Below are 27,946 nucleotides of genomic sequence, written 5' to 3'. Positions count from 1 at the left end.
TTCAATTAAAGACAAGTTATCACCTTAAAATGCACTGCTATATCTATGAGATGTTTTATGTAAGCCCCATGGTAACTAAAAAATAAAAACTCTCACTAGATCTGCAAAGAGAGAGAGAGAAGAGAATCAAAGATATCAAATGAAAATTACCAGTTCACAGAAATGAAAGCAAAAGAGGAAGAAAGGAACAAGGGTTCTGCAAAATAGCCAGAAAACAATGAAATGGGAATAGTAATTCCACACCTATCAATAATTACTATAAGGAAAGTGGATTGAATTCTCCAATCAAAAGGCATATTGATCAAGTGTTTTAAAAAAACAAGATCAGTGCTGCCTGTGAGAGATCACCTTAGCATCAAACACATATATAGACTCAAAGAAAGGGGTGGAAAAGGATATTCCATGAAAACAGAGACCAAAAGAGAACATGAGTAGTAGCTATACTGACATCAAACAAAATAGATTTTAAGTAAAAAAAACTGTAATAAGAAGCAAAGGAGATCATTACATATTGAAGAAAGGGATAAATTAAATGAGACATTATAACAATTATATATGCGCCCAATATTGGAGCACCTGAATATATTAAGCAATTATAAAAAGTTCTTAAGGAAATGATAGACAACAATACAATAACAGAGCTTTAATACTCCACTTTCAACAACGGAAGGATGGTCCAGATAGAGTATCAAGAAGGAAACATTGAACTAGAAACACACCTTACAACCAATGGAGCTCACAGACACATACAGAACATCCCATCCAACAGCAGCGGAACACACATTCTTCTCACTTGGAACATTCTCCAAGATCGGTCATTTGTTAGGTCACAAAGCAAATGTAAGAAGATTTAAATCGTACTATTTGTTTTCTGACCACAGTGGTATAAAACTAGAAATCAGTAATAGAAAACTGGAGGGGCGCCTGGGTGGCTCAGTGGGTTAGGCCGCTGCCTTTGGCTCAGGTCGTGATCTCAGAGTCCTGGGATCGAGCCCCGCATCGGGCTCTCTGCTCAGCAGGGAGCCTGCTTCCTCCTCTCTCTCTGCCTGCCTCTCTGCCTGCTTGTGATCTCTCTGTCAAATAAATAAATAAAATCTTTAAAAAAAAAAAAGAAAGAAAACTGGAAAATCCACAAATATGTGAATATTAAACATACACCTGAACACCAGTGAGTCAAAAAAGAAATCGAGAGATAATTTTTTAATCTAAAAATAAATGAAAATCTTCCAGCCCTAAGGTGAGAAATTTCTGAAGCTCTAATGTCCAACACGGTGACTAAAATTAATAATTCTGTATTCTATGCTGAAAGTTTACCGGGGAGTACAGCTTAAATGCTTTACACACACGCAGGGGCAAATGATACGAGGGTATGAAAGTGCTAACTAACCTTATTCTGACAGTCGCTTCACAGCCTAGATGTGGATCAGATCATTACATCATCCACCGTAAAGTTATGCATGTCCTATGTCAATAATATCTCAAAGCTGGGGGAAAAAAGGAAGAAAACAGATGTGATGCTTAAGTGGATACAGTGTTTGGGGTTTGGTGTTCTTAAACTTTTGTCTCTATGACTTACCCCATAGTTTGCCTTTTCACTGGCAGTTGGGTACTCGTAATTGGCTTGAGGCAAGGACGTTAACTTAAATAGGCAAGCAGGCTGCAAAGAAAGGCTTCTTCAGGATCTCTCTGTTGGAGAATGCCATTTCAATCAACAATGTTGATGTGCCGTTTTATCCTTTGACCTTGTTGAGGATCTGAGTAAGAATCATGACTGAGAACTTCTTCTGAGCTACCTCATTAAGAATAATTAGAAAATAAAATAAATTAGCTTTTGGAAACACCATAAACGCTTTAACTGTTTTTCATAAAGTGTTTCTTGAATAATTTTCTTTTCCTCATCGGCACAAACCCTTATGCATTCCTTTCTCCTTTATATTTCAATGATAAAATCTAAAGACAAATTAGATAATGTGGTAAGATGAGCTACCCAACAGAAAATGCCTTTTGAGATGACTTTAGGATAAGAGCAAAATCTTACAAAGAACTTATAGAAGAGATACACAATTTACTTTATGTTACTATATTAAAAGAAACGTTTTATTTTAGTTGTAAGCATTCCTCAGATAATTTTAAAAAGAAAATCCTTTGCATGACTTCCAATCATTCTATATCCTTTACAATCTATAGACATGTAATTAAATGTGCTGTCACTGTTCCAGTATGTTAAATGCACGTCACAAATGCTAACACATCCTGGGCCTATTTTGATCTGCTAATAAAATATGGCTTTCTTATGAAAGTTGAAAAGGGTAAGAAACTGCTACTTAAATAATTTAATTTATGTGAAATTTAAATTTTACATGAACTTAATATGTGTGAATTTAAAATTATGTGAAAGCAATTTTTAAAATGAAGACACAAGCAAATTTTGTAGAATTTACCTAGCAGGAACATTTAAATCATTTAAAGTCTGCTTCTCTCTCTGCTTCTCCCCCATCACCATCCCCCACCCCTCTCTCAGTCTCCCGCGTACACTTTCTCTGTCTGTCTGTCTCTCTCTCTTTCATGCATGCACACAAAAATAAAAAACTCTTTTAAAAAAAGAAATTCACATTTGGGTACAAAGACTAACATATTTGACAATACATTTACATAAAATTATAAGATAATCAAGTATAATAATATTCCCTGTGAGCAAAAATAACCTTAAAATGTTTGCTTGATCTTCTCATCAGACTTCTACTGACAATTTCTACCCTGCTTTTTTTTGTACAAGCCCCTGACTTGTCTTTATTTTGATTACTTTCATCCGTTAACTTCTTAATAAGAATGCGTTTCTCTCTCTCTCACCAAATGCCAGCCACGCACAAGCCTACTGCTGTTGATAGGCTGATTGCAGTGAAGTGAAGTAACTTCAGAAGAAAACAGTAGCTGAGGGAACCACAGTCTCTACCACAAAGTGTCCTAACGAAAGCCTTGATGGAGAATGTTACTCAATAATGACTTCAGGGGAAGTTACCAGACCATGCTGTTGGAACATATTTTTTTTTTTATTTTATTTTTTATAAACATATATTTTTATCCCCAGGGGTACAGGTCTCTGAATCGCCAGGTTTACACACTTCACAGCACTCACCATAGCACATACCCTCCCCAATGTCCATAATCCCACCCCCCCTCTCCCAACCCCCCTCCCCCCCATCAACCCTCAGTTTGTTTAGTGAGATTAAGAGTCACTTATGGTTTGTCTCCCTCCCAATCCCATCTTGTTTCATTTACTCTTCTCCTACCCCCTCAACCCCCCATGTTGCATCTCCTCTCCCTCATATCAGGGAGATCATATGATAGTTGTCTTTCTCCGATTGACTTATTTCGCTAAGCATGATACCCTCTAGTTCCATCCACGTTGTCAAAATGGCAAGATTTCATTTCTTTTGATGGCTGCATAGTATTCCATTGTGTATATATACTACATCTTCTTTATCCATTCGTCTGTTGATGGACATCTAGGTTCTTTCCATAGTTTGGCTATTGTAGACATTGCTGCTATAAACATTTGGGTGCACGTGCCCCTTCAGATCACTACGTTTGTATCTTTAGGGTAAATACCCAGCAGTGCAATTGCTGGGTCATAGGGTAGTTCTATTTTCAACATTTTGAGGAACCTCCATGCTGTTTTCCAGAGTGGTTGCACCAGCTTGCATTCCCACCAACAGTGTAGGAGGGTCCCCCTTTCTCCGCATCCTCGCCAGCATCTGTCATTTCCTGACTTGTTAATTTTAGCCATTCTGACTGGTGTGAGGTGATATCTCATTGTGGTTTTGATTTGTATTTCCCTGATGGAGAGTGATGTGGAGCACTTTTTCATGTGTCTGTGGGCCATCTGGATGTTGTCTTTGCAGAAATGTCTGTTCATGTCCTCTGCCCATTTCTTGATTGGATTATTTGTTCTTTGGGTGTTGAGTTTGCTAAGTTCTTTATAGATTTTGGACACTAACCCTTTATCTGATATGTCGTTGGCAAATATCTTCTCTCATTCTGTCAGTTGTCTTTTGGTTTTGTTAACTGTTTCCTTTGCTGTGCAAAAGCTTTTGATCTTGATGAAATCCCAATAGTTCATTTTTGCCCTTGCTTCACTTGCCTTTGACGATGTTCCTAGGAAGATGTTGCTGCGGCTGAGGTCGAAGAGGTTGCTGCCTGTGTTCTCCTCAAGGATTTTGATGGATTCCTTTCTCACATTGAGATCCTTCATCCATTTTGAGTCTATTTTCATGTGTGGTGTAAGGAAATGATCCAATTTCATTTTTCTGCATGTGGCTGTCCAATTTTCCCAACACCATTTATTGAAGAGGCTGTCTTTTTTCCATTGGACATTCTTTCCTGCTTTGCCGAAGATGAGTTGACCATAGAGTTGAGGGCCTATTTCTGGGCTCTCTATTCTGTTCCATGGATCTATGTGTCTGTTTTTGTGCCAGTACCATGTGTCTTGATGATGACAGCTTTGTAATAGAGCTTGAAGTCCGGAATTGTGATGCCACCAACTTTGGCTTTCTTTTTCAATATTCCTTTGGCTATTCGAGGTCTTTTCTGGTTCCATATAAATTTTAGGATTATTTGTTCCATTTCTTTGAAAAAAAAATGGATGGTACTTTGATAGGAATTGCATTAAATGTGTAGATTGCTTTAGGTAGCATAGACATTTTCACAATATTTATTCTTCCAATCCAGGAGCATGGAACATTTTCCATTTCTTTGTGTCTTCCTCAATTTCTTTCATGAGTACTTTATAGTTTTCTGAGTATAGATTCTTAGTCTCTTTGGTTAGGTTTATTCCTAGGTATCTTATAGTTTTGGGTGCAATTGTAAACGGGATTGACTCCTTAATTTCTCTTTCTTCTGTCTTGTTGTTGGTGTAGAGAAATGCAACTGATTTCTGTGCATTGATTTTATATCCTGACACTTTACTGAATTCCTGTACAAGTTCTAGCAGTTTTGGAGTGGAGTCTTTTGGGTTTTCCACATATAGTATCATATCATCTGCGAACAGTGATACTTTGACTTCTTTGCCGATTTGGATGCCTTTAATTTCCTTTTGTTTTCTGATTGCTGAGGCTAGGACTTCTAGTACTATGTTGAATAGCAGTGGTGATAACGGACATCCCTGCCGTGTTCCTGACCTTAGCGGAAAAGCTTTCAGTTTTTCTCCATTGAGAATGATATTTGCGGTGTGTTTTTCATAGATGGCTTTGATAATATTGATGTATGTGCCCTCTATCCCTACAGTTTGAAGAGTTTGGATCAGGAAGAGATGCTGTACTTTGTCAAATGCTTTTTCAGCATCTATGGAGAGTATCGTATGGTTCTTGTTCTTTCTTTTATTAATGTGTTGTATCACATTGATTGATTGGCAGATGTTGAAGCAACCTTGCAGCCCTGGAATAAATCCCACTTGGTAGTGGTGAATAATCCTTTTAATGTACTGTTGAATCCTATTGGCTAGTATTTTGGCGAGAATTTTTGCATCTGTGTTCATCAAGGATATTGGTCGGTAGTTCTTTTTTTTGTTGGGATCCTTGTCTGGTTTTGGGATCAAGGTGATGCTGGCCTCATAAAATGAGTTTGGAAGTTTTACTTCCATTTCTATTTTTTGGAACAGTTTCAGGAGAATAGGAATTAGTTCTTCTTTAAATGTTTGGTAGAATTCCCCCGGGACACCGTCTGGCCCTGAGCTTTTGTTTGTTTGGAGATTTTTGATGACTGTTTCAATCTCCTTATTGGTTAGGGGTCTGTTCAGGCTTTCTATTTCTTCCTGGTTCACTTGTGGTAGTTTATATGTCTCTAGGAATGCATCCATTTCTTCCAGGTTGTCAAATTTGTTGGCGTAGAGTTGCTCATAGTATGTTCTTATAATTGTCTGTATTTCTTTGGTGTTCGTTGTGATCTCTCCTCTTTCATTCATGATTTTATTTATTTGGGTCCTTTCTCTTTTCTTTTTGAAAAGTCTGGCCAGGGGTTTATCGATCCTATTAATTCTTTCAAAGAAACAGCTCCTAGTTACATTGATTTGTTCTATTGTTTTTTTTTGGTTTCTATTTCATTGATTTCTGCTCTGATCTTTATGATTTCTCTTCTCCTGCTGGGTTTAGGCTTTCTTTCTTGTTTTTTCCCCAGCTCCTTTAGGTGTAGGGTTAGGTTGTGTACCTGAGACCTTTCTTATTTCTTGAGAAAGGCTTGTACTGCTATATATTTTCCTCTCAGGACCGCCTTTGTTGTGTCCCACAGATTTTGAACCGTTGTGTTTTCATTATCATTTGTTTCCATGAATTTTTTCAATTCTTCTTTAATTTCCTGGTTGACCCATTCATTCTTTAGAAGGATGCTGTTTAGTCTCCATGTATTTGGGTTCTTTCCAAATTTCCTCTTGGGATTGAGTTCTAGCTTCAGAGCATTGTGGTCTGAAAATATGCAGGGAATCATTCTAATCTTTTGATAATGGCTGAGACCTTATTTAGGACCGAGGATGTGATCTATTCTGGAGAATGTTCCCTGTGCACTAGAGAAGAATGTGTATTCTGTTGCTTTGGGATGAAATGTTCTGAATAGATCTGTGATGTCCATCTGGTCCAGTGTGTCATTTAACGCCTTTATTTCCTTGTTGATCTTTTGGTTGGATGATCTGTCCATTTCAGTGAGGGGAGTGTTAAAGTCCCCTACTATTATTGTATTATTGTCGATGTGTTTCTTTGATTTTGTTATTAATTGGTTTATATAGTTGGCTGCTCCCACGTTAGGGGCATAGATATTTAAAATTGTTAGATCTTTTTGTTGGACAGTTCCTTTGAGTATGATATAGTGTCCTTCCTCATCTCTTAGTATAGTCTTTGGCTTAAAATCTAATAGATCTGATATAAGGATTGCCAATCCTGCTTTCTTCTGATGTCCGTTAGCATGGGAAATTCTTTTCCACCCCCTCACTTTAAATCTGGAGGTGTCTTCGGTTTTAAGATGAGTTTCTTGTAGGCAACATACAGAAGGGTTTTGTTTTTTTTATCCATTCTGATACCCTGTGTCTTTTGATTGGGGCATTTAGCCCATTAACATTCAGGATAACTATTGAGAGATATGAATTTAGTGCCATTGTATTGCCTATAAGGTGACTGGTATTGTATATTGTCTCTGTTTCTTTCTGATCTACTACTTTTAGGGTCTCTCTTTGCTTAGAGGACCCCTTTCAATATTTCCTGTAGAGCTGGTTTGGTATTTGCAAATTCTTTCAGTTTTTGTTTGTCCGGGAAGCTTTTAATCTCTCCTTCTATTTTCAATGATAGCCTAGCTGGATATAGTATTCTTGGCTGCATGTTTTTCTCGTTTAATACTCTGAATATATCATGCCAGCTCTTTCTGGCCTGCCAGGTCTCTGTGGATAAGTCTGCTGCCAATCTAATATTTTTACCATTGTATGTTACAGACTTCTTTTCCCGGGCTGCTTTCAGGATTTTCTCTTTGTCACTAAGACTTGTCAATTTTACTATTAGGTGACGGGGTGTGGACCTATTCTTACTGATTTTGAGGGGGGTTCTCTGAACCTCCTGGATTTTGATGCTTGTTCCCTTTGCCATATTGGGGAAATTCTCTCCAATAATTCTCTCCAGTATACCTTCTGCTCCCCTCTCTGTTTCCTCTTCTTCTGGAATCCCAATCATTCTAATGTTGTTTTGTCTTATGGTGTCATTTATCTCTCAAATTCTCCCCTCGTGGTCCAGTAGCTGTTTGTCCCTCTTTTGCTCAGCTTCTTTATTCTCTGTCATTTTGTCTTCTATATTGCTAATTCTTTCTTCTGCCTCATTTATCCTAGCAGTGAGAGCCTCCATTTTGATTGCACCTCATTAATAGCTTTTTTTATTTCAACTTAGTTCGATTTTAGTTCTTTTATTTCTCCAGAAAGGGCTTTTATATCTCCCAAGATGGTTTCTCTAATATCTTCCATGCCTTTTTCGAGCCTGGCTAAAACCTTGAGAATAGTCATTCTGAACTCTAGATCTGACATAGTACTAATGTCTGTATTGATTAGGTCCCTAGCCTTTCGTACTGACTCTTGTTCTTTTTTTTGTTGTGAATTTTTCTGCCTTGTCATTTTGTCCAGATAAGAGTATATGAAGGAGCAAGTAAAATACTAAAAGGGTGGCAACAACCCCAGGAAAATACGCTTTAGCCAAATCAGAAGATATCCCAAATTGTGAGGGGAGAGAAAGGGGATAAAAAGAGGTTCAGAAAGAAAAAAAAAAAAGAAAGAATGAATTAAGAAAGAAAACCAATAAAGAAAAAATATAAAAAGAAAAAAAATATATATATATATTAGATAAACTAGTTAAAAAACGTTAAAAAAGAAAAGGGTAAAAGTTAAAAAAATTTAGCAGAAGAAGAAAAAAAAATTGAAAAAGAAAAAATAAATTAACTGCAAGTCTAAAGAATCATGTGGAGAAAACCATGAGTTCCATGCTTTGCTTTCTCCTCCTCTGGAATTCTGCTGCTCTCCTTTGTATTGAAACTGCACTCCTTGGTTGGTGAACTTGGTCCTGGCTGGGTTTCTTGTTGATCTTCTGGGGGAGGGGCCTGTTGTAGTGATTCTCAAGTGTCTTTGCCCCAGGCGGAGTTGCACCGCCCTTACCCGGCTCGGGTTTGCTTTCAGGAGCTTTTGTTCCCTGAGGGCTTTCCGTAGAGTTCCGGAGGACGGGAATGAAGATGGCGGCCTCCCGGTCTCCGGCCCGGAGGAGCCGAGAGTCCAGGGCCCCACTCCTCAGTGCACCCTCAGAGAACAGTGCCCAATGACTCCCGTCACCCTGCCTTCGGCCACGCTCCGTGCTGACCGAGCCTGCGACTGGTTCAAGGTAACCCCGAGCTTAGAGCTTACTCCTTGGCTCTGTCTCTGTAGCCGGCCTCCCCGTTCTAATACCTGTAAGCTCTGCGACACTCAGACACCCCCGATCCTACTGTGTCCCTGAGGGACCTGAGGCCACGCTGACCCTACGTGGGCTTCATCCTGGTTAAGCATCTGGAGCTTGTCCCTCAGCGGAACAGACTTTTAAATGTCCTAATTTTGGGGGCGCCTGGGTGGCTCAGTGGGTTAAGCCGCTCCCTTCGGCTCAGGTCCTGATCCCAGGTCCTGGGTTCGAGCCCCACATCGGGCTTTCTGCTCAGCAGGGAGCCTGCTTCCTCCTCTCTCTCTGCCTGCCTCTCTGCTTACTTGTGATTTCTCTCTGTCAAATAAATAAATAAAATCTTTAAAAAAAAAAAAAGTCCTGATTTTGTGCTCTGTTGTTCCGCCGCTTGCTGGGAGCCTGCCCCTCCCCCTGTGGTCTATCTTCCCGTCGCTTTGGTTTCACTTCTCCGCCAGTCCTACCTTTCAGAATGTGGTTGATTTTCTGTTTCTAGAGTTGCTGTTCTTCTTCTCTTTGATCTTCCATTGGATTTGTAGGTGTTTGCAATCTTTAGATAAGCTATCTAGCTGATATCCCGCTACCTGAAGTAGTCTCAGCCTGCTACTTCTCCACCATCTTGACTCCTCCCCTGCTGTTGGAACGTCTTAATCAAATCATATAATCCAGTTAATAACACTGGATGAGGGAATCTTTCTGTCTTCAGATTTCACTCCTATGTGTATTTATCTGGAAATGAATATTCTGAAAATCAACTGAAAAGATGAGAATAGACTCGTGCTGCTGCTTGTGACAAGCAAACTGAAAGTAAAATATTTGTGCAACATGAAAATAAAGAGAGACAAGAACCCCTTTGAATGAGAGGCCAGATTGCTTGGAACTAAGCAACTAATTCAGTGTGTGTGTGTGTGTGTGTGTGTGTGTGTGTGTGTGTACAAATGCAGGCTTCTAAACAAGAGAGTTCAGATGACTTTGGATATCCAAACTGATACCAGAGGAATGCTGAGAAGAGTAGATGTTTCAGGAGATATGTAAGCCTTTCTTGACCTTTCTGCTTGATCACTTGGGATACCAGTACATTTCAGTACTACAGAGGAACCAGTGGATGACTGTGAGCACCCCTCTACCTTCTGAACCTGGGATTCAAGCATCATATATGCCTCTATTAAATTTAATCTAAGATAGTGTATCTAACATTGATATCTGCAATAAGAATTCTAGCATATTTATGTCTATTCAATCATCAGTGCCATCTCATATGACTACTTTTATCCTTAATGGGAATGTACCTCATGATCACATACATAAGTAAGATCACCCCCCACCAAATATTTAGAGGAAGCCAAGAGATTCTCTACTGTCTTTTGATCAAGAAGGAAAAATAGGAATGACTTTCCAAATATATTGTTTCTAAAATAATGGTACTGTAAAAATTAAAAGTGTATCTATTCTGCCTGTACAATTTGCCAGCCACTATTCTAAGAAATTGCCATAGATTATCTCATTTATCATTATTGCAATAAATCTGTGTGGTACTTATACTTGCTATTATTCCTATTTATGTTAACTGAGGTATGAGAAGTGAATAATCTGTTCAATATTATGTTACTATTAAAGGCCACAGTTAGGATTTGAAATTAGGTTTTCTGACTCCAAAGCTCATGTTCTTACTTCTGTACTATATTAGGAACCAATTGCTTTAACATCTGAAAACACTCTCCCAAAAGATTTGAAATGACTAAGAATTTAATGAGTTATTTCTTTTATCCATTTTCCATGAAGGAGGGTATTCCATAGTACCACAAATATATTGAATGATTCCATAATGTCAAATACCCTGCTGGGTGATAGGATAATTCATTGATAATCATAGGCAGCTGGTAAGGAAACAGCTGTGTGAAAATTCTAAGGTGACACAAAAGTATTGGTGATTTTTGCTGTCATAAAATATTTGGTATCTGAGGTCTTCGAGTTTTATTTCTTCAAGTACAATTTGACCAAGTTACAGAAGACCTTGGGACACATCTTGCTGTTTTTAGGATATTGGTGTAGTCTTGCTCCATGATTGTTCTTCAGTGCAGACAACTGGATTGTTGGCATATAAAATCCTAACAGAAATTTTAGTCAGTTGGAGACAAGCGAACATCTTCTCCTCCCTTGTTTTTCCATTTCTCCTCTTTCTCTATCATTCTGACCTCTCCACAGTCTTCCATTACTCATCCCACAGAACCTCAAAGTCCTACAAAACTGGCCTATCCCTTCTTTTACCTCAGTAGTAGATTTTCACATGTAAGGGGAAAGCCATTTTTCCCTCTACCTCTCTAGGTTCTTGGCTGAAACCACCCCCCCCATAATGACAAATTAATAGGAGGAAACCAAAATTAATTACACACAAAGCTATAAGACTCAAAGGCAGCCAGGCGGTTGAGGTTTATATACACACCATCTTGGACTGAGGAAAGGGACAGGGATCTGGGGCTTCAAAGAGGAGGAAGACAATTCACAGGATAATGTGAAGAAGAAGTGTTTGGTAAATAGATGTTTGCCTTGACATGCGGACAAGTCTCTAAGATGAAAAAGTTATCTCTGGTGATAACTGTCTTGCTGGCATAGGCCTCCTTTCTGGATTCTTTTACACTGCTAAAAAAAAAAAAAAAAAAAAAAAAAAAGGTAAAAGGCTTTTTCTGACTCTGTTGGGTCTCGATTGCCTTCAGCTCTGTGTACCCAAGTGACATATTTTGACCTGGCCCATCCTGCTCCCCTTCACACTTCTCCTGAGGTAACATTAATGATCCTATCTTAAGACAATTTGTTGTTCATTCCTTCTCCATTACTTGTATATGAGAAGATATTTCTAATATTAAAAAGGAAAAAAAAGGGGCGCCTGGGTGGCTCAGTGGGTTAAGCCGCTCCCTTCGGCTCAGGTCATGATCCCAGGTCCTGGGTTCGAGCCCCGCATCGGGCTTTCTGCTCAGCAGGGAGCCTGCTTCCTCCTCTCTCTCTGCCTGCCTCTCTGCCTACTTGTGATTTCTCTCTGTCAAATAAATAAATAAAAATCTTTAAAAAAAAATAAAAAATAAAAAAAAATAAAAAGGAAAAAAAAGATTAAGTTACAGTGGGCTTTGAAAAAGCTGTGTAAATTTGGTTGAAGCCATAAATTCTTTTGTTCAATAAATAATTGCTGAGAATCAGTTATGTTCTAGAAAATCTGCCCCAGGACACAACCCTGAGGAATAGAAGATCTGTCAGTGAGGAATCAGATATTCATAAACTGGCACTAGAAGGCAGAGTTATGAGAGTATATATCAGGGAACCTGAGGGTTGGAAATGGTTTCTTTGAGAAAGTAAGGCATATACCAAAATCTAAAGGATATGCAAGTGAATGATGGGCTGAGAGTAAAGATTAGAAACAAGAAATACTGCAATATGGAAAGGTCTTGAGATAGCTCAGGGTGGAGAATAGAATGCCTGAGGAAAAGAAACAAGTCCATTTGGAATGTTGACAACAAATGAAGGTACAGGAATGAATGGGAGAGGAAAGAAGAGGAATTCATATCATACAGGTCCTGGTAGGCCTTGCAGTTTGGTTTTCATTCTAAAATCAGACTGTGCAGAGGATTGCACAAAAGGAGGATTGTAAAAAAAATGTTTTAACCTAAAAGCAATGGCAAATCATGAAATGGTAAGCCAGTTGTTCCTTATAAAAGATCATGTAGATTAAGATATTAAAGAATGGGACAAGATTGCCAATAGAGAAAATAGTTACCAAACCTGTTTGCTAAGTAAGAGATTGGATCAGTGTGCTGACACTGGAGACTGAATGCAGTAGGTAGATATGAGAAGCTTTTTTTTCTGTAGGAATTCAAGACTTGTTGGTGGATTCAGTCCAGGAACATGAGGGAAATGGTTAAACTCGAAGGTAATCATCTGGTTTCTGGTTTATGCAGAAGTGTGCTTATTCACTGATATAACACATTCTGGAAGAGGCCAGGTTCGGGCTCAGGATAACAGTATGTTTAAGGAAACTTTGATATTCCAAGTGTAGGTATCACCTGGACAGTAGGACCCAGACTCAGAAGAGAGATCTACGGCAAGTACAATATGCAAGTGATTAATACAGCCATGGCACCTAAAATATCAATATTCCCCTCCCCCAAAAAACACCAAACAAGTAAGTAGGTTTTATTGAAATTTTATTGAAAACACATTGTTTGGCCTTAAAAGGACATTTTGAAAATAGGCTAAGGTTGAAATGTGGTTTTCCTGGCTACAGTGACTTCCTGGTAAGGAATGAGCATGTTTTGACAATTTTGGATTATTGCCTTTCTGTAACCCATTTGTGCCATGCTCTAAGCTTCAGGCTTCAGTGAGAATGGCATATCACAGGTTTAGTGCCTTTAAAACCAGGATATTATGTCTTTTTCTAATACTTCTTTTTGGGTTTTAAATCCAACTTGTTGCATGAGATTATTTAAAAATACATGGCTTATTCTTAGCTTGATGACAAATTTGCAAAAATATATCACACTGAGGATTCAGATATTTGTATTCATAGCCTGCACTTTACAATAAATTGGTTATGGGAAGCAGGTAGTGGCCTAAGAGGTTAGAAATTTGAGGCATGAAAAACAATGAATTTGTGATTTAACCAGGACAGTCAAGGATGAAATTAAATAGATTAGGGAACTCCATTTCCAAGGTACAAGCGTCATCAGCTAACCTGCCTTTCATGTGCTGGACAAATTATCCATAGGCCATAGAGAACAGCATCACCTAGCCCCCAAATTGCTTTCTAATCTTCATTTTGATGTCCATTTGGATATTTTGCATACACAATACATCCCTGGCTATTCCATCCAAAATTATTTTCTTTTCAAGACAATTATGAATATACGTTGTTGTTGAAAATATTTTTGGGCCTTTCAAAACTAATTAATCATGCTTTCATGAATGCATCATTCCAAAACAAACATTTTAGCTGTTGTGAACAATGCCATTAATTGGTTATTTTTAGATATCTGACTAATCTCTCTTCACTAGCATTGTTAGTCTTTAAAGAAATTACATCACTTTTGGTTTGATTACAAATAACTGAAGTATTTGTTAGATATGAGACTATCTTACTGGGGGGGTGGTGCCTGGGTGGCTCAGTCGTTAAGTGTCTGCCTTTGGCTCAGGTCATGATCCCAGGGTCTTGGGATCGAGCCCCTCATCAGGCTCCCTGCTCACCTGGAAGTCTGCTTCTCCCTCTCCCACTCCCCCTGCTTGTGTTCCCTTTCTTGCTGAGTCTCTCTCCGTCAAATAAATAAAAATCTTAAAAAAAAAAAAACTATCTTACTGGGGTGAGGGGAAGGTGGAGTCTGCTGGAAGAGGAAAGCTTAGGGAAAGTCTCCTAATGCAGACTAAGTGGGAGGAGCCACAGCTGAGCCTCTATGTTGAAGATGTAGTGAAAACAGAGACTTCCAGCAGCTCCCATGGAGGATGTTCAAATGGGAGGTTGTAGCTGGGCAGACTGTAGCTCAGGAAAAATCAATACACGTTCTTTAAGACCATCTCTTAAGAACTGGTTACTAAGGTGGAATGTAATGAATATGATGGTTACTAACGTTGTTAAGATGATTATGATGGAGATTTGGTCTGATGAGCTCTTGTGAGAAAGACATACTTGTCTTTGCTGTGGTGTAATGTGTGACATGGAACATCGTGGGCACTAAAGGAATACAGAGAAGAGTCACTGAATCTGGGCTAACAACAAGGAAGATTTTCTGGAAGAGAGGATGCCTTGCCAGGTTTTTTTAAAAAAAGAAAATAGAAGTCAAGCCAGGGAAGAAGAGAAGGAGGAAGGACATTTGAGCAGATGGCACAGCCAACAAGAATTGGGTTGGTTGTGACTAGGGAATGGATTGAGTGGAGGGGTCAGGGGGTTAGTTAGAGCTGGGAGGTGGGGAGTCGCACTTGGCTTAGCTGAGTAGAGAAAGCATATCCATACATTTAATGATACCCAGCTGGTGATGGAATACTTTGGAGAAGTAACTACTCTCTAAAGGACAAAGGGAAGAGATGTTTGGTAATGTGAGAACTGCTTCTGGAAAGAACTGGTCAGGTTTCATTTATCCTCTTCTGCACAAATGGCCTCTGCCTTCTTGTGTATCCCATTTCCACTTCCCACATGCATTGTCTCTTTTTGCTTTTAATCATTTATGTTGTCAGTGAACTGATTAAGGAATTGCCTCCACATGGACCACGTTGCCTTACACTTGTGCGATTGTTTATGCATCTTTGTTCTCGTTAGTCTCCAACCTGTTTCACCTGAGACCTTTGAAGAACAGAGCTGTTAATTTTGTATTCCCATGTTCAGCACAGTGTAATTCATCTACAAATTTTCCTGAATGAATGAATAATGTTTGACTGCGTAGAGGAATACAAAACTAGATGAAAATATATGAGAACATGAAGTAAAAGACAAATTCCAAGTGGGGATATGGGCAAGTTTTCATGAAATAGGAGAAATCATGTTCTACCAAAATGAGCAGAGCTTTGCTGGGCAGAAGAGAGGCAAGAAGGAATTCAGTTAACAGAACTTCCCTAAACATACAAAGTATATTCCTGCAAGAGTCAGGGGTCTGATATAGCTGAAAGGCACAAAGCTTAATTGTAAATAAACCATGTTGAGATCTGACATCTTTTGAAATGTTGTCCTAAACCACTTAGATTTGAAAAGCTTTAAATGGTATCGTAAGAAAGTTTTCTGTACTCCAGAGGAAACATACATGGTTTTGTGCAGAGAGGTGCCATTATTTTACCTTTGATTTGGGTGCATGAATGTAATTCTCACGGGATGAATCGATGAACACATGGTGATAACAAAGCTTCTGGGAGGTAGTGAGGAAATCATTACAAGAGCAGGAGTGACAGTGTATGTCGGGGGTGGAGGAAGGAGGAGGAGTGTAATGAGTATGAGATATTTTAAATCTAAAATTCTGTGACCTGGAATTCCTTGAATATTAATGAGGAGGCAAAGAAAAACACCGGAGACCTCTGAGATTTTCAGCTTCACATGAGACAGCATGTACTTTACAGTATAGAATGGAGCATACTGAATGAAGGCTTTATTATTCATGCCCATGTGCATAATGGAGTTCGAATGAATGAATGGACAAATGAATGAATGAATAAATAACCTCAGAATCTTCCAAATAACAGACATACTTGGACGGCTTTAAGCAAATCTGTCTTACGCTGTAGTCAAAGGACTGTGCTTTGGAGCCATAACTGCCAACACAGCCCCATCAAGCTCACGGAAGACCTCCCAGAGTGCTTTACGTCTCACAAGCATAGCTGTGACATCTTGTGGGGAAAGGCTTCACATGTTAATTATTATGGATAGTATAGCTCATGGTACTTTTTACATGTTCATTATCATGAGACTCTTGGCAAGGTATTAGCAGGGTATTGGATGACAAATTAGTCATCTCTCCTGATGGACAGGCACTATCCTTAAGGTTCATTCAACATAGGGATAATAGACTGTTCAGAAGTAACTCGTATTTACCTTTTCACAGAAAATATATAAATGTACTTTATAGTATTTGCAAGCCTATCCATAATAAAGTTTGGAGATGCTAATGACATACATTATTAAGTTACTGTGTTAATATTACATTAAGACTAGAAAATCTGAGAGAAGGATTTTATGTATTTCTTTTCCTCAAGTCATTATGTGATGTATCTGTTGTTATATAGTGCTATTTATTATCTTTCAATCCACACTAAATATATACATATATTCTTTCTTTCTTTCTTTCTTCCATTTTTCTGATCTGCTTCCATTGATGACTCTATACTTTTGACTCCAGACTGGCAATATGAGGGTAAGATGACAAAAATAAAAATGCCAAACAACCTCATGAACACTGCTTGTCTGTCTTTGTTTCATTCTCTTTAGAACATTATTAAAATTCTATTCACTCCCTTTAATTAGACCCTTTATCACAATTAAAGTCCAATTATGTTTGTTTCTGTTGTGAAGCTTTAATTACAATTTATCCTTGTTAATCATTCCTTTATGTTATTTCTTTGGGTTAAATTACCATCCCATTATCTCTGTCCTGAAGGACTTCTGCTCTCCAGTGGTCTCTGCTAGTGTTTTCTCAGTAAGATTTGAGTAGTTTTGTGGTGTACAAAGTGATTGTGTTATGATGTTGCAAGGAATCTATGTGGTTCTCATGAAATTTTTTTAGGCTAAAAAATTATTAAAAGTAAAGTAATGATGCCTATCGATTTGATTGTAGGATTTTTTTTTTAAATACCAATGAATTTCATCTCAGTGAATTTCATCTCAGGGTGAGTGTCCTGCAGTTGCTCCTTCTTACCTTTGGTTGTTTTCTCTCTTTAGACTGCAAACTAGCTAGGGGAGGACCACCAGCCACCATAGTTGCTATCGATGAAGAGAGTCGGAATGGTGAGTGAACTTCGCATTTTACAAATGACTTCTCTTTTCCTTTCAACCCCAGACTTGTTATGTGTGGAAGTATTAAAGGAAAGCTGCAGCCCAAATCCACAAACAGCACTCCCTTAATTTCTTCCCTGTACGGGCTTGAATTAGGACATATGCTGGAAATATTTTACTTGTTTAATATAGGAGAAACTTCTCCATGACTAGAAAGGTTGTTTGTTCTTGATCGTAAAGGAGCATTTTATTCAGGATCAGTCCAAAAGAGTGCTTCCAGATAGGGCTGGGGTTTTTCTTTGTCAGTGGGTAGAGTTGACTATTGTGCATACAAAACACCTGGTCACCTCAGTAAGATAGACTGCATTCTTCCAAAAGAAGTGGACCACAAGGTAAGCCTTCCACAGCCCGCTTACGCTGGCTGGAATCTGGTAAGGTTTAAGCTCCATAGTCCACCAGACATGGGCATTTATGAATGGTTAATGGTAAAACTGAAAATTCTTAGGAACAGAGAACCTGACCAAAGGTTCTGAGAGCAGAGGAAGAAGCTTGCGTGTTGGTTCAGGTTGTCTGCCATAAAGAACAACTAATATCAAATCCATATTACATTCTTCAAGAAGTACTTTTCCTTATCAAAACCAAAAATAAATACATTTGGCGCTTTGTTCTACAATTCTCTCTGAGCCTCTTTTATCTTCATTGTGTGAGTGTTTGCAGATTCTTCTCCTCTGTTAGGACTGCAGTAAAACAGTATCTCTTGAGGCTTGGTTTCTGTTTCAAACTACTCTAAGTGTGCGAGTGTGCTCTGAGGCACAGTTTGTGTACTAATTCCACAGTGGACTTTCCACTGGGCTTCCATTGGGTTTGTTTGGTCCATGTTTTCTGTCTTCTTGAAAAAAGTCTGTCTTCCAGACTTATATATACATATACATATGGGGCTTATTAGAGAATGATCTTTTTTCCTGGAATTTAACCCACATATATCTTGAAGCCTTCTATGACATAAGTGATACCTTCATTGTTCCATGTTAGAAACATTCCTTTATTCCTTCGAAGAGTTGGCCTAATTCTTTTTCTTCTTGCATATCCTTTGGAATTAGCCAAAAATGTCCATAGCTTTGCTGGCCTCTGTTTAAACAAAATAAATGATCCGTACTAAATTTTAGCAACATTTAAAAAATCACAAAACCTTGAGTTTTCTCATTATTTTTAAAAAGCCAGTCTGGGGGTGCCTGGGTGGCTCAGTCGTTAAGCTCCTGCCTTTGGCTCACGTCATGATAGGGGTCCTGGGATCGAGCCCCACATTGGGCTCTCTGCTTAGCGGGAAGCCTGCTTCTCCCTCTCATGCTCCTCCAACTTGTGTTCCCTCTCTCACTGTGTCTTTCTCTGTCAAATAAATAAATAATATCTTAAAAAAAAAAGCCAGTCTGTATTGAGCCTGAAAGCAGATAAAGTTGATGCATTATTATGATGTTTTTGAATAAGTTCGAAGTAAATCTATGTGTGTCTACAGAAAATGAAAAAAAAAAGAATACGGAAAATTTTTTTCATACATGTAGAAAATCATGGTTTACTTATCAGTAACTATTTTTGAAATACAAATCTATAATATTTCAAAAACAAATCTACAAGGAAAACAGTTTGTCTTTTTAACCAGAGACCAAAAAGAAAAAAAAAAAATGATAGAATGCCATTCTCTATTTTAGTTTCTTTATTGTTCACTGATTAACTTGAACACATAAGCTGAGTTGAACTGAAACACTTAGTTTTATTAAATAATTTTGTTTTAACGTGTTTTAACATACAGAGCTTATTTTGCCAAATGTCCTCAGTAATGATGATATTTTGCATCATTTTTATGACTCAGTCCTATTTTTCAAAGGACCAGGAGCTCTGCAGACATGTTACCATAGAGTATCTGATAGTGCATGTGATAAACATTCAATATTTGTGTTGCAGAAGCAAGTGGCATGATATAGCGTAGGAACATTGTGTTCTTTAAATGGCATATTTTGTAGAAACTGCCAACTCCTCAGAATCCTGCCAAAGTCATTTGAGTGTCATCACAAGGAATATAAATACTTGTCTAGAGACTAAATGTTTGCATTTTTATTTTACATTAAATTTCTAAAAATATGATCAAGTGAACCTCTGCCAAAGATTATAATACAGTGCACAGTCATCCTTGTCTTGAGAGTCTGCAGGAAGCAATGCATGAAAATGTGTTTCGTATTTTTCTTCAGGCCATCTAAGAAACCTCCAGTCAGACATTTCATTCTGAGCCTCCTCTTAAACTCCCTTAATTTCTCTTTTCTGAATCTTTTAATTAGTAGCAATAAAACATGTGGGTATTTGATTTTATCAATATAATACACATCATTTTTAAAAAAGTTTTGGGACTTCTTAAAAGAAAGGCAGAGGGGCACCTGGATGGCTCAGTCAGTTAAATGTCTGACTTTTGGTTTCGGCTCAGGTCATGATCTCAGGGTCGTGAGATCGAGCCCCACACTGGGCTCTGCATCAGCAGGGGGTCTTCTTGAGATTGTCCTCCATCTCCCTTCTGTCCTTCCCCACCACTCATGCTCTCTCTCTCTCTCAAATAAAATGAATAAGTAAAATCTTTTAAAAAATAAGGCAGAGCAAATCCCTTATCAAGCCAAAATAGTAAGTTTATTGTGTGTCAACTTACCTTTGGTTTGTTTTATTGATGTCTACAGGTAAATAATCTGTATTGCTAAATCTGTCCTCCACTAAAGTAGAGCTTTTAATAGCTCAGCTTTAAAAAAAAAATCTATACTTAATTTTCTCATGTAAGTCATTGATGTACATTTGTAGAATGTCCATTATTTGTCACAGGCTTCTGCATCATTCATAATTTTTAGACTCTGGGGGATGGGAATATTTCCTCTTTGTGAATATGTATGCTAAATGCATTTGCACAAATATGTATGTTTGAAAGAATTAATGGGTGGAGAGCCATAAACTTCTTAGTAACTCTGGACCCTTTTCAATTCTTCCCCTCTTTGAACATTATTCTCAACAGCATAAGAAAAGATTCTTTATCTTGCCCACAATCTGAACCAGGAGTTTATTTTCATCAAAACTATAAGAAAATCAAGCTTCGGTTTTAAGGACACAAAGTCAACACAAAAATAAGCAAACACTGGCTCCTGACAACCATCAGAAATCTGTCAAGCTGGTAACTAAAGCGGGCTCAGTGTGCAATCCCATTTAGAGAGGAGAATGTGTACTGAGAAATGGACCTGGATGTATTTTCTGCTCAGGAAAGTGAGAAATATATAAAAATTCCTTCTGGAGAACTTATGTCCACACAAAAGCCCACACATGGATGTTTATAGCAACTTTATATCTAATTTCTAAAACTTGGAAGCAACCTAGATGTCCTTCAGTCAGTGAATGGATAAACTGTGGTATATCCACACAAATTCCATGTGAAAAAGAAAGAGCTGTCAAACCATGAAAGACAAGGAAGAATCCTTTTAAAAATAATAATAATTTATTTTTTAATATTTAACACACAGTTTTATCATTAACACACAGTGTTACATTAGTTTCAGGTGGACAATATACTGATTTAGCTATTCTAAACATTACTCAGGGCTCATTAAAAGAAGTATACTCTTAATCCCTGTTACCTATTTAACCCATCCTCCCTCCTGCCTCTGCTAACCACCAGTGTGTTCTCTATAATTAAGAGTAGTTTCTTTGAAAAAAAAAATTACAGAGAGAGAGAGAGAGGGATAGTGTGGGTTCTTTGTCTCTTTTTTTGGTTTGTTTCCTCAATTCCATGAGTGAAGTTGTATGATATTTGTCTTCCTCTGACTGATTTATTTCACTTAGCATTATACTCTAGATCCTCCCATGTTATTGCAAATGGCAAGATTTCATTATACACACACACACACACACACACACACACACACACACACACATATATATATATATATATATATATATATATCTTCTTTTTGTATTCATCTGTCAATGCACACTTGAGTTACTTCCATATTTTGGCTATGGTAAATAATGCTGCAATAAACATACAAGTGCATTAATCTTTTTGAATTACTTTTTGGGACTTTTTGGGTAGATAATCAGTAGTGAAATTACTGGATCGTATAGTAATTCTATTTTTAATTTTTTGAGGGATCTCCATACTGTTTTCTCTAGTGGCTGCACAGTTTGCATTCCCATCAACAGTGCATGAGGGTTCCTTTTTTCTCCACATAATCACTAACACCTGTTGTTTCTTGGTTTTGTTTTTGTTTTTTTAATTTTAGCCATTCTGATGGGTATAAGATGATATCTCATTGTGGTTTTGATTTGCATTTTCCTGATGATGAGTGATGTTGAACATCTTTTCACGTGTCTGTGGACCACCTTTATGTCGTCTTTGGGTACATATCTGTTCATGGCTTCTGCCCATTTTTTAATTGGATTTTTAAATATTTTGGATACTACCCATGTATTGGATAAATCATTTTCAAATATCTTCTCCCATTCAATAGTCAGTCTTTTTGTTTTGTTGATTGTTTCCTTTGCTATGCAGAAGTTTTTCATTTTGATGTATTCCTAATATTTTATTTTTGCTTTTAGTTCCCTTGCCTTAGGAGACATATGTAGAAATATGTTGCCACAGCAGAGAATGTTCCATGTACCCTTGAAAAAAATGTGCATGCTGCTCTTTTGGGATGGAGTGTTCTGAATATATTTGTTAGATCTATCTGATCCAAAGTATCATTCAAGGATACTGTTTCCTTATTTTCTATTTGGATGATCTTTCAAATGATTCAAGTGAGGTGTTAAAGTTCCCTACTGTCATTGTACTACTATTGGTCACTTGTTTCGTGCTTGTTATTAGCAGCTTCATGTATGTGGGTGCTCTCTTATTGGGTGCATAAATGTTTATAATTATTATATCTTCTTGTTGGATTGTTCCCTTAATGGTTATATAGAGTCCTTCTTTGTCTCTTGTTAGAGTCTTTGTTTTAAAGTCTATTTTGTAGAAGGGTAGGGATCTTAAATGCACATAAATAAGTGAAAGAAGCTGATATGGAAAATCTGCATATGTATGATTTTAACTGGAAAGGTAAACTATGGAGACATTCTGGAAAAGGCAAAGTTATTATGGAGAAAATAAAAAATTCTGTAGTCTGGGGGTGAGTGGGACAGAGATAGGTAAGGAGAACACAGAGGATTTTTAGAGCATGAGAATACTCTGTGTGATATTTTAATGATGGATTTATGTCATCATACATTTGTCTAAACCCATAGAAGGCACAATACTGAGAGGGAACCTTAAGGTAAATTGTGGACTTTGGGTGATTATGATGTGTCAGTATAGGCTTATCCTTAATTAAAAAAAAATACCATTCTCATAGTGGTGTTGAAAATAGAAGATGCTATGTGTATGTGGGCATAGGGGAATCTCTCTCTGTCCCTTTCATTTTTTGTTGTAAAACCAGAACTTCTCTAAAAAAATAGTCTTTGGGACGCCTGGGTGGCTCAGCTGGTTGAGCGGCTGCCTTCAGCTCAGGTCATGATCCTGGCATCCTGGGGTCGAGTCCCGCATCGGGCTCCTTGCTCAGCGGGAGCCTGCTTCTCCATCTGCCTCTGCCTGCCACTCTGTCTGCCTGTGCTCACTCTGAAAAATAAATAAAATCTTTAAAAAAAAATAAAATAAAAAAAAATAGTCTTTGGGCACCTGGGTGGCTCAGTGGGTTAAGCATCTGCCTTTGGCTCAGGTCATGATCTCTGGGTTCTGGGATCAAGTCCCACATTGGGCTCCCTGCTCAGTGGGGAGTCTGCTTCCCTCTTTCTCTCTGCTTCTCTGCCTACTTATCTCTGTCTGTCAAATAAATAAATAAAATCTTTAAAAATAAAAGTCTTTGAAAATCTTTCCGAAAGTATATATTCTAGGTTCAGTGGACTCCAAGTTGTTTATGGCATTGAGTCCTTACTGGAAGGAGGAAGGAGGAGTTACATGGGGACCATGGATAGTCTGCCCTCAAGTGCCAGCTACTATATGGCAATGGTAGCATGGCTTCCAAACAGGTTTGAGGACATCCAGTTCAGGCTAATCCTCAGAAACTGGATAAGTGCATAGGCAGTGCTGTGGCAAGAGGACAAGAAAATTACACTGTGGTTATACAAAATAGAAAGATCTAGAGGCAGAGGATATCACTATCTAAATGATGGATTCAAGACCAATCTTAAAGGTCCTTTATAGATTTATAGTTGGAAAGATATTGTGGGCTGGCAGCAAATTTAAGAAATGAACGATGATGCTGAGTGTCTCTAGAGTTTGAATGTAGCATCCAATAAATGAGGCCACAGCTGACTCAATGGGGAAGTTTGCTTTTTATTCTCAGGGAGCATTTCAAAGCCAAGGTATGAATGAGGCTGAGGATTATAGATCCCTACATGCTTCCTGGAAGATAGGGGAGGTCACAGACAGCAGTGATTTCATTTTGTCACTCCTTCCCCACAATTGCTCTAGTCCAAGTGCACAGTTAGGGGAAGGAAGGAAGGGTTGTGGATGTTGGTCCCTCCCTTGAAATAGTTATGATACAATGGGTATTTAAGTTCCTCAGTATTATTTTCCTTCCACTGCCCAAACCACTAGACTTATAAAAGGAGGAGATTCCATTTTTATGTTGATGTTTTTCTTTCCTTACAATTGTCAGTTATATACACCTGAGTTTCTAAGGAGTTCATCAGACTCCACCCTCCACACCTCCAAAGGGTCCCACATGAAATTACACACAGACCTAGTAAAAGAGGACTTGTGCTCATGGACAGAAAAAAATCTTCAAGTAACCAACATGTTTTAATGAAAATTTCCAAAGTTTAAACAAAGTGTGATGTGATAAAAATCTTTGTCATCCAAGTGTTCAGAACTCATCAGTTTTGCCTATTTTTACTCATTCTTCTTCATTCTCCAAAGAGAAAAGAGTCTAAACTGGCTGCAGTTTTGTACCATCAGAATGGAAGAAGCATAGGCTCTTTATGGAATGGTACATGGTAGAAGATGATGCAAACCACAGCTGTGAGACTGCATGGGCTATTCAGGAGAGGCGGAACTGAGGAACCAAGATGGCAGATGTCAGGTAGCTGGGATAACTGTGTTCTTTTCAAGTGAAGTAAGGGTCTCCCAAGAAGTTGTGCCTTCTGGGAATGCATAGTAGATGCAAAATGTTTCAATAACCGTTGTCATAGACAGATTCCTTGGCTCTTGTAAATATTTGTAGAAATGTTGTTAAAGATTGAAATTCCTATGTGGGCCTGTGATTGAGCCATGCTTCCTTCAGTGTGTCAAAACTGGGGCTCTAGTTTAAGGTGTCCCTAGATTTAATTCTCTTGTCTCACTGTCACTATCTCTTTTTCTCATAATCAATAACTATTTTGGTTATTTCAAATAAGGAATATAATAGCCGAGTGTTGCCTACATGACTTATATATTAAATAAAATTTGAATTACAATATACCTTCTGAGATATGAAGCTTTTGAAAAGTTGTATAGAGGTTTAGTCATGAAAAAAAGGGAGGAAGAATCAGGTGACTGTGTTTTATGAGAGGTTTGGAATGTTTGTTTTAAACCACTACTTTCTTTAGCCACTTTAATTCCATCTCTTTTGTGCATTGTCATCTCATTGCTATTGTACAATGTTTGCTTCTTTCTTTGATGTCTTCATTATTTAATCCCAGAATACTTCTATCTCTGAACTATGAAAAAATTAAAAGACAAATTTAAAACAAACAAAAGAAAATATGGTTTTATGCAGATGACTATATATTGTATACTGTACATTAGGAAACACAGCAACCATGGCAATGATAGAAACTGCAAAGATTACGGTGAATTAATGGATGACTGCACAAGCCTATGAAATACTGATGTAAGACTAGAATTTTGTATGAGTTATGAAGGATCATCAGTGATGACATCAAGCAATCAATTTTTAGCCTAATATGGCACTTTTGTCTTTTCTGCATAAGTAGGGAAAATATTTTCTTTTTGTTCAATAATTTGTAACATTCTAACTTGATTCTTAACTACCAAAGAAATTACATATTCTTATAAGACGTTACTGGTCTTCTGGCTAGATTGCTGGTGGATGTTGCTTAGGACCAAACTCATGATTACAGATTTCCTTATTGTCATTTAATTGTTGAATTTCCCCAGTTTTACCAAGTCATTCTGAGTTCTTTCCAGTGGAAGTTGTATTCAGAAATGAGGAAAGAGATCTTTTCCATAAAGTATGAAGGAGTTAAATGAAGCTATCCAAAATACATTTGCCAACCTAAATTGATGTTAAAAAAAAAAATCATGCCCAATTCTTCATGTATTTTAATCCTCTTACTATTATGCCTGTAAGACAACTCTTGTAAGAGGAAACAATTTGGCTCTTCTCATTATGGTTTAAACTATATATGCAATGGTGCATCCTGCTTCTTTCCAAAGAGTCATTTTCTAAAAGGTCAGCAGCTTCAAACCTCCTGAATATATAACTGAAATGATAAGTAAATAGAAAAGTTTCCAAGCATTAAGGAAATAGGTTGTTATTTATCTCCTCAAGTTATCTAGAATTTTATTGACATTAAATCACACGTTATAGTTCATTGATGATCTTTCTTTGCTTTTTTGTTAACTTTAGTACCCAATATGCAGTGAGATTGCTGGAGTAATGGAAGGATCATAAAACAAGGGGCAGGAGAAATGCAAAGTGCAGAGAGAAGTCAGAAAGGCCAGCAAGCCAGGTCACTTGATATAAGGAAGACATCTCTGTGAAATTTAGCAGCCCCTCCTTTACTGTTTAAATTTCAAAACACTAATGTTATTAACAATGGTGAAAAGATTCAGTAGTGGAAAATAACCCCTGGTCTCCAAGGAAGTGAAAAGTACATTTAAAGAAATTCTATTCTAATTGTATTTTTCCTTGTTGTTTAAACCCTTTCTTTTAATCACATTTCTAATTATAATAAGGCTGAATCATATAGAATTAAAATGTATTACACACACTCACATACATACACGATCCCAGATGATGCTGTTCTTATGAGCCTTTTGTCTATAGAGAGTATCTACGTCATAAATCATTATTGATTTATTTGTGTAGATTGTTGGAACTCAGGCCATGGGCCATGGTGGTCAGTAAGAGTGAGACTTTATATTAGGCAGAAAAGTCTGTTAGGTTCTGTCCACTTATAACCATGCAGAAAAGAAGGCCCTCGGGTTTTTTGATTGTTTGTCTTATCAGAACAATAGGAAATTCTGTATATTTAAGATGTCATTGTAATTTAAATTTTGATTCCTTTAATGAGGCCAAAAAACCACATCTGTGTTTCTCATGTGGCCTGTAGGCCACTGATATTTTGACTTCTAATTTAGGCAGCAAAGACAAGAGAATTGAGTTAGGATGGTGTAAAAGATAGAGGTTCTTCTACATGGGAGAAACAGTCCCCTGAGAGTGAGTTGGCTTTGAGTTTTCTCTGCATATCCCAGACACTCTTGACACATAGGTTGTGTAATTTTTTTAGTTTCGTTGGGGAGCGAATCCCTGATAGAAATTACTTAGGAACTTTGGGATAGAAGAAGCAACAAAGTTTAATTCCAGGGGATATTCTCTGCCCAGAACCTTCTAAGAAATGTCTACATCTGTTCTTTCACATGTGTCCTCTCCTTGGGCTTGATTCCACCATTTTCTGGACTTTGTGCCGCCCCCCACCCACCACCAAAGACTTTTCTTTCCAAATTTCCCTGAGTCATGGAATGGTTCTTCGATTTCGTCTGTTCCTTGTGATCAAATATTGGCCACAAGATTATAATGTTGTTATTGAGACATGAAAATGTGATGTAGGTCAGTAGTCTCACTTCTGAATAGAGAGGAGTAATAAACATTGTACAAGGTTATGAAACAGTAACCAGGATGGTATGAAACATTTCTTAGACTTAGCATAACTCCTCTAGCAGTTTTCAAAACAAATGTTCAAATGCCATGTATTTCTAACTGGAATTGTTAATGTAATTCAATTAAATATGCTTGCAAGTGTGCTATGAGGATTAATGCATATGAAAGTACCAGGTATCCCTTTATCTACAGCTACTTCACAGGACCCTGAAGGATGTGCTAAAGCTTAGCGCTTATTTTATATCTGTATCAGAGGATGCAGTTAAAGCAAATAGTACATACTTATTCCTTAGAACAAATAAAAAAGGAATGTCTTAATTGTACTCAGTCATGAAAGATTTGGGGAATCCTCACAGCTAGGGATCATTAAAATAGATTCAGCTTGGTTGAAATACAAATGAGCTTATCAAATAGAATGTGTAGATATGCTAATAAGTATGTGGGCTTTCTTTTTAATTTACTCAAAGTATGTGCCACTGGTGACCAGAAGCAAGGTTTTTTTTTGCTGTTTATTTTGTTTTGTTTTTTATTATGTTATGTTAGTCACCATGTAGTACATCATTATATTTCTTTCCCATTAAGCAATAATTTTTATTATGTACTATATAGAAGATGAAATACTGTACAGG

At 37.7% G+C, this 27,946-nt stretch overlaps 1 protein-coding gene across 1 annotated transcript in view; it reads left to right on the top strand.

Moving 5' to 3' along the window:
* The window catches only part of PCDH15 (protocadherin related 15), a 1,821,443-nt gene that overhangs the window by 1,070,222 nt on the left and 723,275 nt on the right, over nt 1–27,946 (top strand). Inside the window, exon 5 of the mRNA XM_047702331.1 lies at nt 17,332–17,397. Within this exon, the coding sequence (XP_047558287.1) occupies nt 17,332–17,397 (66 nt within the window). The remainder of the gene's footprint in view (nt 1–17,331; nt 17,398–27,946) is intronic.

This window comes from Lutra lutra, chromosome 14 (genome assembly GCF_902655055.1).
Source record: "Lutra lutra chromosome 14, mLutLut1.2, whole genome shotgun sequence".
NCBI classification, from domain to species: domain Eukaryota; kingdom Metazoa; phylum Chordata; class Mammalia; order Carnivora; family Mustelidae; genus Lutra; species Lutra lutra.
This window is presented reverse-complemented; position numbering and strand designations above follow the sequence as displayed.